Raw genomic sequence first — 13,914 nt, 5'->3', positions numbered from 1 at the left:
GTTCAGGCAGTCCTCATGTCCTCATGAAGCCACAGCTCAGCACAATCTCACCTCAAAATCAGCACACTGGAATATGTAAGTGCTTCTCATACTCCACATTAACTAATTTTTGGAGCTATCTGATTTTATACATATATGTATTGGTAGTGAAGATCATCAATGGTTGCATCAAACTCAAATACCTGAAATACCAGTTTATCTAAATTGGGAACTAGTAAACTGGGAATTAGTCACTTCACAGATGCAAGCATAATGGACACTGCATCTGCACTCTTCCTAGACTAATTATCTTTGAATCTTAAATGCTTCTCTAGAGTGGAACAGCTCAGGTTATCAGTAAGTATCAGAATGGGTCCAGACTTGCATTCTCTAAAATCTGCCTTATCTAAGCTTTCCTTTATCTGGACTATCTCTGTTTATTATTATCATGCAGCACATTTTATCAGCTGCAGACAGGATTGTTCAACAAAAGGGATTTAAAATTACATGGTACAAGTGGTCTAAAACATAGACACATGCTGATAAGAGACATTTCATTTACCCAGGATAAGATGGTTTGGTCTCCCAAAGGAAAAAAATAACCAAAACAAACAACGTAGAATGAAGTAAATCCCTACAAAAAGACACCTTCATAAAGAAAACATCAACTCAAATTCATTCTTTGTTGCTTTTATTTAAATTTCTACTGAAATCCAATAGCGGTAAATTTGAATTGTAGACTACATCTAAAAATCCTCTGCCTGAAAGACTGCAAACACATAAAATTCAATCCCAAATGAAAACTGGTAAAAGAAAACCCAATATCAATCTATAAATACAAGCCAAATAACAACAAGCTCTTGAGTCCATTTCTAGCAGTGCTTACTTTAATAGATGTCAAATATACCATGTTAAAAACAAGAACAGCCTTCTTGAAGGCAGGCAATGTGAGACTTTTAAAATCATAATCAGAAACTTGTAGTAACAAACCCTCCAGGGCTCTAAAAATGTGAAGTGATGTATGACTGCACTGGAATTCTAAAACTGACAACTGATTTGCAGGGGATTTTAAATACACACAGTTACATATATATACATATACATGAGACCGAAATTCTAGATAGTTTTTAAAAAGTGATCTATGCCATACAGCAAGCACTTGAAGCTGTGAGAATGTGGTGTCCCACCCTTAAGAAGAAAGGAGAACCCATGATTCATAGACACTCATAGTCAAAAGGAATGGCAAAAGTTGGAGGATCCGCAAAAGCTTACAGAGCTTTATTATTAATTTACACACTTGGCATGGACATTGTTATTCTAGTCCATGGCCTCCCAGTGTAAGCACACAGCAGTGGGTTTTGGTTAAGAGGTAAGGTGAAAGGGAAGAGAGAGAGAGATTAATTGAAGAGTGTGAGACAGAAAGAAAGGAAGAAAGAGAATAAAAGAGAGATCACCAATTCTGGCTCCAGCATTGATCCAGCTGGGCTATCCAGGGTCCTGGGATATATGCATGCCTAGGCTTTGTAAGGACACCTTTTTAGAGATACCTGTCCTGGAGGTAAACTTGTCTCTTTCTATACAAATTAGTAATCATGCACAGTGCTTCCAGACCTTTCTGAAAATGGGTTGGAAGCTTCAGGGGTCTTGGATAACATTTTGATCCCCTCCTACAGTGTATACCTGCTTCTGGACCTTGTTCCTGTGCTTGCCCTGTTCTGTGTTGTGCTTATCTACAGGTACCAAAACAAGGACGTTTGTCCCAGGAAAGTGCCGCTCTACCTCCACATGGCCCCTTTCTCCACCCACATCATGTTCTTTTTCATAGTGTGTTATTACCAACAATCCTTGGTTGGCTCTTCAGCTATCTGGCTATCAGTGTTTGAAACACATACATTTTAGCACCTTATGTTTTAGGGTTCTACAGAGAACCCACTCTCAGGTTTGGCTGCTGATTTTTCTCCTGATGATCTGCAGCAATGTTACAGTCACATGAATAAAAAGTGCTTTGTGAGCCTGGACTCTGCAAGATCTCATGAATATGTGAACTCCATCCTGCTACATTCATGTCAGGCTCTGCCCAATGAAAAATGCTACTATGTACTGAGGTACCCTTATTTCAAACAGCAACATCTTGTGCATCTAAATGCTCCTCCTAATAAAATTAGAAGTCCAAATCCCGGCATAGAATGAAATATTTCCAAAGAAGCTCATGTGCTGTGGTCTAATGTTCTGAAATCTGTACTTGAAAAAGTTTACTGTAGAATACTAAAGTCTTTACAGCTTCTGCCAGTTCTCCTTTTTGAAGGTAAAACAACTGAAGAGCTGGTCATAGTATAATCTATATGGTGGCTAGATTATTTTCTGCTCCTTTGATTTCCTATAAATTGCATTTAATGTACTAAATACATCTTGTAAAAGTAAATAAATTACCACAGGAAAACACACCCCAAAAGCTACTTAAAAAGCTACTAAAGTTGTGGTGGTTTTGATTGGCCCAAAACATCAGGAAAGTATTTTTAACATCTAGGAGAAATTTGGACCCCTCAGAAGCTGTTGTGGTAGGCCTGGGGAGGTGTCTGAGGGGTGGGGTGTGGCACAAAGATAGCTCCTGTGTGTCCTGAGTGCAAGTTCTGGAAGTTTTTACATCAAGTCCAGCAGAGCCAATCTCTGATGGCTCTGAAGGTGATGGACATGTTGCTGGCCAAGTTTGGGCCAATTGGAGGTGCTGGTTACGCCTCAGTGAAAACATATTTAAGAAGAAATCAAAAGAAAGCAGGCACACACTTCTTTGTAGTTGGAGGAGGAGGAGGAGGAGGAGGTGAAAATATGTAGAGGGAGAACAGCATGGAGATGCCAAGGTCAGTGAAGAAGATGGGGGAGGAGGTGCTCCAGGCGCCGGAGCTGAAAACCTTCTGCTAGCTGTGGTGGCCATGGGGGGAGCAGGAGGTCCCCCTGCAGCCCATGGAGTCCACAAGGATGCAGAAATCCACCCACAGCCCACCCCAGAGGAGCAGGTGGATGCCTGGAAAAGACTGTGAACCAGTGGGAGTCTCATCTAAGAGTTAAAACTGCAAAAGGCCTTGACTGAGAGAGATAGGCCTTGCTCCTGGCATGGAAGCAGCCTGGCCTCAGCTCAAGAGAGTCTGCACAGCACCCTATGGACAAGGAGACTCATGTTGCAGCAGAATTCAGGTGGGATGTTGCTTGTGAGATTGGACCCACGCCAAAGAAGTTCCCAGAGGACTGTCTCTCGTAGGAGGGACCCCATGGCTAAGTAGAGAACCCCTCTCCCTGATTGGGCTGACCAGAGAACCTCTCAATCTGCCCCCTGCCTGTGTTGCTGGTTTGGAAAGAGGGAAGGGGGATGAGCAGAGAGATTGCTTCTTAAGAGGGTGGGGGTGAGAGCAGAAAAACTGTCTGGAGAGAGAGAGAAACAAGTAGAGATAAAGAGTATTTGTAGTAGAAGAATTGTGGTGATGAATAGATTTATGAACCTGCTCTGTGGACTGAGAGAATACCCCACACCCTGCCTCCCTACCCGGGCTTGTTGGTTAAAAAGAAGAAAGGGGGTGAACAAAATGGATTTGTAAGGGTGGGGGGGGAGTGAACAGAAAAAGTGTATGAAAAGTTTATTTTTGCCTTCCATTTATCCTCCAACTCTGTTAGGTAATTAAATCACTTTTTTGCAACTGTAAGTGGAGCCTGTTTGCTCTCTTTTCGTGCGTCCTCCTGGCAATGCCCTATATCATTTGACTCATGAGACTGATGTGTATTTTTACCATTTTTTTTCTGTAGCAAGAGAGAGCTGGAGTGTCAGCGTTTAGTCAGGGTCAAACCCTGACATTAGGAACATTTAATTTCATTGCATGTCTTATTAAGTGTTTCATGGAACACATTTAACACCTTAAAATGTAATACAAAGCACACCTACATATTTCACAAAAATACAGAAAACACATAGCTAAAATGAAGGAAGGCTAATTTGATAAATGCAGTATTATTAGCACACGCCAATAGTTCAGCACTTACAAGACTAATGAAGCTGGTCCTTTGCAATTTAACTTTGCAACATGAACTACAGCTGAAGAAATTATAGTTCATTAATTTATTTTCTAAAGAAGAAAAGGAAATTACTGCTGTCTCTACCTGCAAGCCCATTCTGAGATAAATGATATGAGAAAGGGGCAGTTTTCTATCTTTGCACTCTCATCCTCTGCCTCGAGACACTGCCTTTTAAATTTGATTGACATGGCAGGGACACGCCTCTGCTCAGAGTGCAGCAGCATTAGAGAGGAAAAAGGGTATAGGGGGAAAGAGAGTCTCAGAAGCACTCAGATACAATGCAAGTCCATTCGCCATGTCACGTAGGACCAAATTTTCAAAGTCGTAGATGTGTGTAAGAGACCTGTGCAGACATTGTCCCAGCGAGATTTCTCAAAGGCACCAACATGGAAGAGAAGACAAGACAGCTCAGAATTCAAAGTTAGTTATTCTGGTTATTGGTTAGTACTGCATTGCAGCAACTGCACTCAGAGATTATTGTGATCTCCTAATTGCACAAATGGATTCATTACTGACTGTCTCTTCCCCATATCTGTCAACTTGTTGCCCAACAATCCACTACCATTCCTGTTTTCCTGTCCAAATTCCTCAACCAATCCTGCCAAATCTGTTGTCCATACCGTCACACATTGTGTAAGCACTACACACAGTTCAAGTTTCTGCATATAGGAACCCCATGCAGGTACTTCAATTATTTGTAAAACTGCATCACTAAATCCAACATCACATTCACTTGTGCACCTTGCTGAAATGGCTGCAGTGTCATGCAGAGCTGTAAAATACATTAACACTTGGCAGCAGAACCCATGAGCTACCTTCACAGGCTTGACTGCAGCACACTGAAAAAAGTATTTCTTGCAAATGGTACTTAAAAGCTCAGCTGTCCAAACAAGTTTCATACTTGCACAGTTCTACATTATTCAGTTTTGCAGTAATAATTGAGATAAATAATTACAGTGTCAGAAGCTTTATCTTTCCAATTTTCATATCAGAAAAAGTCTGACAAGATATTAATTACCTTGCTCTTGTCTGGACTGGTCTGATTTCCACCTCCCCCCTCTCCTTCCCTCCCAGGAACATGTTTATGATCATTATAAGGATGCTGCTCTTCTGGAGAGTCATACTGCAACAGATAAAGCAGCTAAGATTGAAGATGATGTTTTGAGAAGACCTCTTCCTCCAGGTTAAAGGTGGACTGAAAGATGCTTTCACTTTTCATTACTGTCCTCATGTCAGCAATAAATGTGCCGAAGTTCACACAAGCCCTCCCTAATCCAATTTAAAATGAGCCAGCTTAAAACAGAGTGAGACAATTAGCCACAATAACTGCTACAGGAAGTATGTATCAGTAATACATACTGATTAAACCACCTCAGCTATTTTAAAAATTAGATTTGTCCACACCTCTACTCTAGTAAAGATGTGCATCATGCTGCCAGAGCACGTTTCAGAGGAGGTACCTAAGTCATTCTGTTTCAAGTGAATTGCTTCAACAATATCAGTATAGTTAATGTAGTACAATGTGTCAGAGATAAAAATATTTCAGGCCAAACTCAAGCAGTTTGGTAGGGTTTGGCCTGAAATTTAGTTCACAGTAACTGTGAAAAACAGAACTGTATTTGAAAATCTAGAATTACAAGCAGCCACAACAAATTCATTTTGTTTTTAAAAAATAAAATGTCCATACAGTTTATTCAAGGAAGAAAACAAATCTTTCTGATTTCTCTCTCAAGTTCATGTTTTGTCATCCAGTGACTGAAGACAGAATACCTCTTCCACTAACATCTACTCATAGTCCTTAAAAAAAAAAGAATTTTGTCCAACAGTATTAAAATTCTAAAATTCAAGAGCAATAACAGCACAGAGTATGTTTCTCTGCCTTGTTGCTGTTATTAATTAAGTCCCATTTGCTGCTCCTGAATTGCTGTTATTTAGCTGCACTGGATGGGTGTGTAGAAAGTAATGGGAGATGGATCAACAGCTGTAGTTATTATGAAAATTATGGCAGTGCCTGAGAGGAATTGCAGCTGCTCAATTCATGCAAATAAGAGCTACTTGACAATGCCTATAATTACACAGCATGTCAAAACAGCATAGCTGGAGTATAAGTAGAGACTACATATTTTAGAAAGCCAAAAGATTTCCATTTCGTTATGCTCACATTCCCTAAACTCCTATTTAGAGATAACAAGATCCACTTTCTGTTGACAGGCTCACAGACACAGAAAGGTCTGCTGAGTCTCCCAGGTGCATTCTCCTGCCAGCACTGCAGCTGTCAAACATGGAGCCTCTCTGCTGTTTCCCAGGCATTTGTAACACAGCCTGGACTCACATCACAGCTGGAGTTGCAGCTCACTTTGTGCTGAGTAGATATGAAGAAAGATCCAGCCACATCTACTTTCAAAGCAAAAGAAAATTGCTTCCGAGTAGCTCAGACAATGCAGATACCACCTCCTCTATCCAAAGCCTGTTTCTGATACCTGGAAGGGCACTGTTTAGTTTACTTTACTATTGATTGTACCTTCTTTCAGCTTGTTTGGGGCAATTCCTTTCCCACTTCAGGCACTAAAGTCCTCTTCAAGAGCACATTTCCTTTTCTTAGATAAAACCTTCACTAAAAGCCCCTCATTTTTAGAGATGCTGCCCACTGTGCTTATCCTGTTATATCTGTAGGCTGTTTGAACATTAGCGATGGTTAATATAAAGTGTCACTTTAGTTTCTTCCCATTCCTGTTCTGCCTCTTTAATTAAAGCCCTTTGTTTTTCACCAGTTGTTTCATGCTAGCAAATACCTGCACCTGCATGGAAAAAAAGAAAAGAGACAAAACCTCATTTGCTTTCCTCTGCACCTCAAACTCTTGTTTCAGCAACTGCACAGCAAAAAATTGCGTTACAAATGATAAACCCAGAACAAGAAACACAAGACTAATGAAGATATTTATTTTTACTTTTAAAATTCACATAAAGAGACACAGGGAGATACACCATTTTGCAGCCCTCCTACCTCTCACTCAGGGGAGAGTTGGACCCGCTTGGTGCGTAACACAGTTGCTGAAGCTCCTTACTGCTCTTATTTTACAAGTGATCCAAACTGAATAACCTGGCAGAAATCCCAACTTTTTCTTCCTATGAAGTCTGCTGACAAAATCTAGCTGCAAACACCCTGGAAGCCAGTAATATGACTCCTGGTAAAAGTGGTACCTCAGGTTTCCCATGTGTCACATGGACAGTCATTAAATCAGTGGCCCACTATAACAGCTACTTGTAAGTCTTACCTGAAATCACATGCTGTGGTAAGTTCTGCTCCTCCTCCAAAAGCTTTTCCTTGGACTAGTGCAACACTGATCAAAGGCAACCTACAAGACACTTTAGTAAGCAAAATTCAAGCTTTTAGCCTTTCAGATATTACAATTCAACCAAACCATCTCTATAGTAAAAGTTCAGAAAAGTATTCTGTTCCAATTTATTCAACTAACTACATCTTTGTAGGCAAGCAATATTAATTTCACTTATGTCAAAATTACTATTGCATAATTGACATAGAATCCTAGAATGAAACAGTGAGACTGATTTATCAAATGAAATCAAAATAAATATAATATACTGAAAAAGACATGTTACGAAAAATACCTACTATAGATTATACCTAAAAAGACTACCTGCAAGGAGTGACAGGATAGCAACACAAGATTCAACTCTAAGCCTTTACACCACAGAAAGCAGCAGAAAGAGACACAAAGAACTGAAGGGCTGGGTTATCTAAAATTAATGAGATTTATCATGACAGCTTCAGCAGCTTCTTCAAACAGTGCTACTATCTCAGCCATCAACAAAACTTTTTTTTTTTGCAGACAAAACCTTCTGAGGAAAGTAGCAATCTGTTACCTTTGTTGGTGGTGTATTTAATCATGTTCAAGGTATTTAATCATGTTCAAGGTAATTCAAAGGACAGAGGGAAGGAAGAGTATGTTTCCCCACTGCCTATGTGAAATGAATACTAATGAACAGTGACTTAGGATAAGGCAAGTTCCCTAAGACACAAAGACAGTTGGTTAGTCACAGAGTTTGCACACTAATACAGCTGTTTCATCTTTTATATGAAGAGACATTTAACTTACTGAGCAGTTTACAAACCACATCCAGAAGTCAGCTTGCTAATCATGACCACATGTCTGGTTTTAGTTCTACTTTAACAGAAGCACCAACATTTTCTTATGGCCCAAGTTCCCTTACAAGCTGCAGCACATGGCACAAGTGAACCCATTGGAAGAGGGCAATCTTATTTTTCCTGTGGTTTACGAGAAACCAGAAGGTATGGGTCCAAGACTGCTACATGCACACTCTAATCCATTTGAGGCACCTCTTTCAGGATCATAGTCAGTCTCAGCTCTGAGGGAGACTAATCCCATCTACAACAGATGACCCCAGACAGCAGTTCAGTGCTCCCCCTGAACCAGGGCTTAAACACACGCTAAGTCTACACACCTGAGGTGGGAGCTTAATCTTCACACATCTTCCTCCTCTTAGCTTTGCCCCATCAATTTTGATTATATGGAGACCAGCTTATGCAAATGGCTTCCAATCCTGAGGATTCCTTACAGTACTACTATTACAGGTCTCCAATCTCCTGGGTAATTTTACAGAAAAAATGTTAATTCATAACACTTTCTCATATAGATCATTTGAAAACAGAGAATATTTGAAAACAAGGACCGTTTATCTTCAAAGAGCTCTGAGCAGAAAAGTACAGACTCTACCACAAATGGATTTAATAGAAATGTGATTTCTTAAGGGAAGCTAAGTCTAAAGGAAAGGGTGTTTTTCTTAGGAGTACCAGATGGTAGAACTGACTACACTCCTCTTGTGAAGTGGGAAGATTAAATAAATATATCAAACAAATGTTACCTGTGTAGGCTGCATAACCTGTTGCTGCTTGTTATTTAAGAGCTACCAATTTTCACTGAGTTAGAGAGGTCGAGTTTCAGAAAATTTGAAGGCCTAGATTTCCTTAACTCTGGGTATCTCCTAGCTCTACCCATATAAGCTTAGGGCTTTTTTTCCTGTTCCAGTCTCTGGAAAGTCTAATAGCTGCAAAATGTTAAGGTCTAATCTAAATCCATAAATACCTACCTGATTAATACGTGTGAATATAAGGTCTGAGATTCAAAATTACGTACTTAAAACTATGTATTTAACTTTAAACATCTCGTTAAAGAGTTAGCCAAAATACATTCTGATCCTTTTAATTACTTCATAAACGGGTAAATAAAATATATTACCTCATAAGTCTGGTTAAGGTGTTTTGCATAAACATGCACATATTCATCCCATCCTACAAAGAATAGGAAATTAAACAACGTTAAGCGATCTTAATGTGAAGCAATTAAACACACAGATGATACAAACAGGAATAACTATCCTTTTTATTTACTTCAGCCACATTTTTCTCTTTGGTTCATGCTGCCCAAATTCCAGCCCAACCCCACTATGCACAGATAGAAAACCTAGTATAAAACAGGTTAAAAAAACCCCAAACCACCAGAACTCAATTGACTTATATAAATTTCAGCTATAATTAAGTCACCATTAAAGTAATTGCAATACTGAATTTCTGTGTTGTGAAATTTTAGTCTGTCCTCTTAATTTCCTCTTCTCACTTCAAGCTGAACACCCATAACTCTGAGCTTTTAAATTCTGTACAAAGCCATATTGTGCTACATATTTTTTACAATTTCAAATCCATAAAGATTTAGATGAGATACCACTTACCAATTTAATCTTTCTTTGGACCAAAAGCATTTCAGCTAAGCCACAAAACACCAAAACAAATTAAAAAAACAAACCAGAAAGAAGATTTTTCTTATTGTTCTCATCCTTTCTTTTTTACATCTTCTTGCAATCAATAGTGAAAAAGATACAATTGCTTCCTTCTAATCCAGTACAAGAACTAAAGGGTTCCAAATAAAATAAGTTGCTGCTATGTTCAAAACAAATATTTCTTCCTACAATGTGCAGTCAAAATGTGAAACATTTGGCAGCAGGGCATTATACTCCCTACACAGATTCAAGAACAACATAAACTCATGACAGAAACAGCGACAAAAGGTTATTACATGGAGCAACACATCTTTCTCTAGAAGTCTTAGTCGCAAGTTGCTGGGGACTAAGAAAATATTTTGAAGTTAAATCATTATCTTTCTCAGACATCTAGTATTAACCAGGAACTTGACAAATAACTGGGCTAAATGACCCAATATCAACATGTTCATATACATACTGAATTGAACCACACATACTATTTATCCCAAGTTTAAAAAAAAAAAAATCTTTGTACACCATGGAAATAAAAATTCAGTAGGCAAGAATTTCAGTATGTCTTTCGTATAATAACCTAGGAAAAAGAATCCAAACAAACCAAACCCCATGTCTCTTTACTGGAATTCACTAATTTCTAAAACAGTTTTATAGAGGTTGGCAAGTTAGAGAATCTGCCTGAATTAGAAGCTTCTGACTCATACATCAGGGAAAGAAAAGATATGCATTAAGTCGCCAGTACATCTTCGGAATGGAACCTTGAAATAATAGTAGGTCAATATCAGGTGATTTATTGTCCATTTAGTCAGGTATTCCCAAGAGCTACTCTGCCCAAAGCCAGCCAGCATTATGATGTTTAGGCACAGATCGCTGGCAGATGTGAGTGCCATGACAATTGCTACACAAGAACCAGTGTATTCAATTTTACTGCACTAAAGGCCTGCTTGAAAATTTTAGCACATGTTGATTTATAAAGAGGCTTTTAGCTATCACTGTAGCCATCTCCTACATCCACTAAGAACAGTAGCAATATTTACATTCCAAAGTAAAGAACATTCAAAGCCTTCATGATAGCTGCCTTAGTAGCTAAGTTCAAAACCCACACAAACATACAAAGAACCAGTTCTCAGACAGATTTGCACAATTCCCATACTACAACTGCCAGGATGAAGGTACACAAAAGCTCTTCAGAGAATGTACTTTTTCACTTCATCACAGCAGAATCTTATCCTTTCATTCAAACTGGCCTTCTCAATTAATGACAAAGTCCAAAATGGTAATTAAAGATTCATTCCAGAACAGACCAACTTGAAAATGCATTTATGTCTCAGCAGACAATAAGAAAAGTCTTCATACTCTCAGGTGGCAGATGGGAAAAATGCCTGCACAGAAGACACTCTAAAAAAAACCCTAAAAAAATCACAATTGCTTGAGTCCTGGCAAATAAACCCTTCAAACCTTCATGCTAAGAAAAACAGGGCTACTATTCAGATAAAATATTCTGACTAAGAGTCATTCGCTGCAGTCTAGTGGAATAATTATATTTTCAGCTCTAATACTGTCCTTGAAGTAAAAAGAAATAGAACAAGCAGAAAGGGAGGTAAAATGCAATAAAATGCACTACATATGGAAGAAAAGGATTAATAGCTTGCAGTGGGCCTAGGAGAAGCAGGGAAGAAGAAAGTCACCTTCATAAAGTAGAAAACTGTAATGCTGGCTCTTATTGCTGCAAGAGCTTCGAATCCATTTTCACTACAGATAGAACAATATTTCCAGATCATTTCCAACTGCTCCAAAGTCCTCTTTCCACAGCCTATGCTTTCCACAGCCTAGGGTTTCTAGACAGACACCAAGGAAAGCAAAGTTCTCCTTTGTGCTTCTTCCTCTGAGCTGCTGTTTCAAGAGTCATTCTTGCTTTTCAGCCTGCCAGCTTTTCAAGTCTCACTCCAGAATGAGGTTCTCACTTTTGGGAACCAGGCTTACAAAGACAGAAAGAAAAATATTTTTTTACTTAAATTCCACTATTCATTTGCCCTCTGTGATTTGGTTATATAATGTTAGCACTCAGAAAAGACGAACAGGCAGGGGACCTAGGATTGTTTCAGAGTTAGGAACAACTGAACATGGGACAAGGTGGGCAATGAAAGAGGAAAAGAATGAAGTGGAAGAGGGGGACGAAGAGCCACTAGGGGGCACGAAAATCATTCAGCACTCTTGGCCATTATTCTGCCTATTCTGCACCACAGGAAAAAGCAAACTGTACTGAAAATTATGAAAAATACAGTCTTCCCTCAACCAACTGGTTGAATAAAAGGGTTTTCTGCAATTACTAAAAGCTATGGGCTAAAGCAGCTTTGAAATAAAAAGTATAAAGGAAAGCTCAGTTGTTTGAGTATGGTGCCCATAACTCAAGGTTGTGGGTTCAATTCATTGACTTAAAAGCTGGACTTGATTATCCCTGTGGGTCCCTTTCATCTCAGAATATTCTGTGATACTGTGAAAGGCATACCAGTTCAGGCATGAAGCTATTCACTCTTTTCTTTTTTTCCTTAGAGATGCCTGTGGACAGAAAACTTTACCTGAAACCAGACAAAACTCTCTCATCTGCAACAAGTTAGAGGGAAGAGTTCTGTAAGACTAAAGAACAGCAAATGCTATTCCATATGCTATTAAAGCTTTATTTAATAAAGACTATTAAATTCCACCAAACAGATGGTTAAGGAACTATTATAAAGAAAGTCTCAGTAAAAGATAAATAGCTTGAACTCTCCAAAGGAAATAGAAAAGCAACCAGGTTTAATCATTCTTGAAGCATTTCTGGTGACTCTTAGGCTTTAATTTCAAGCACGAGATCTGGATTCTGTGCAAAGAATTTTCAACTAAGCTATAAGTAACACGTATACATCTCATTCTGCCCAGTATATCTGTTATGGAACCTAATCCTTACAAGAGATCTCTCTGCCACTGCAGTGGCTCCAAGTACTTTGAATAAGCATACAGGGAGAATACTAAACATATGGAAGCAGAATCACGGAGATTTACTGAATGCAGAACTCTGAAGGAAAGCCTAGACTGCAGATAAGAAAAGAACTGGCTTTGCATGGCTTCAGCTCCTTTTCTGTTGCTATAATGCTAAAAGAAATTGAGAATTGCAGATTAAAATTTTTAAAAGTCAATTTAGAAAAAAATCACATATACATCTGTATTTTTTTAATTACCAGCACTTGTAAAATATCCAGATGGAAACTTCCCACAAATGCATTTATATGTATAAAGCATGACATTTTCGTATTAAGAAAAGCATCTCTCTCATGGTGTTCCAGAAAGGAAACAAAGTGTCCTATACCCTTTGAAAACTGGACTGTCCTATTTATTTTACCAGGCCAGAAGTCAATTCTAAGACATTGAGGGGTTTATGATACTTAGTTTCATCAACAGAAAGAAAAATCATCACTAAAGACAAACACCAGATTAACCAGTTTTTGTGTTGATGTTCATACTGTAAGGGCCAATTAAATGTTTCATTTCTGTGGTTAAATCCTGCAACTTGAAGTAGCCACTAAAAAGCGCCAGGATGTCACTTACCACGACTGCAAACCAGGTCTAAGAGTAGCACAGGAAGACCCACTTCCCTGGCAGTAGAAAAAGTCCTATTTCATACATGGTCAAGTTCACATATTAATCCACAAAAAGAATTGTAGCACATGTGAAATTTGTCCAAATGGATGGCATGAGCGAAAAATTGCCATCAAACTTTAACCTCTTCATAGTTACATACAAGACTCACCTGACTCAAGTACAGCACAAGAATTGCATCTGTCCTTCCATTTTATGCAGGTGCAAGCACAGTTTTGATAAAAAAAAAAACCTCCCTGTAATAGCAGGCACTCTACTTAAATTTCTTTTTTTTTACTTTAGATTATGGGAAATTATTACTTTCATTGGCTTCTAAAGGTCAAATTACAGAAGCACAGCTTATTTGAAGTGTAAATTCACCATATACTGCTCTGACAAACTGAAATGACATTTTTAAAAGAAAAGGCTAAAAAGAACATGTAG

The 13,914-nt window shown here is 38.7% G+C and overlaps 1 protein-coding gene across 4 annotated transcripts in view; it reads right to left on the bottom strand.

Annotated features, from left to right (window-relative positions):
* Window positions 1-13,914, bottom strand: part of ECHDC1 (ethylmalonyl-CoA decarboxylase 1) — a 40,724-nt gene that overhangs the window by 14,204 nt on the left and 12,606 nt on the right. For 3 of the 4 annotated variants that reach the window (XM_085056015.1, XM_085056016.1, XM_085056014.1), the window contains exons 4-6: window positions 9,321-9,373; window positions 7,317-7,397; window positions 5,060-5,164 (exon numbers count right to left, since the gene is read on the bottom strand). In XM_085056015.1, coding sequence (XP_084912141.1) covers window positions 5,060-5,164; window positions 7,317-7,397; window positions 9,321-9,373 — 239 coding nt within the window. The remainder of the gene's footprint in view (window positions 1-5,059; window positions 5,165-7,316; window positions 7,398-9,320; window positions 9,374-13,914) is intronic. The other variant, XM_085056017.1, reaches the window with a different exon arrangement.

Source organism: Lichenostomus cassidix, chromosome 3 (assembly GCF_008360975.1).
Source record: "Lichenostomus cassidix isolate B80296 chromosome 3, HeHo_3.0, whole genome shotgun sequence".
NCBI classification, from domain to species: Eukaryota; Metazoa; Chordata; class Aves; order Passeriformes; family Meliphagidae; genus Lichenostomus; species Lichenostomus cassidix.
Note: the sequence above shows the minus strand (reverse complement) of the source record. Positions and strands in the feature narration are given on the sequence as shown.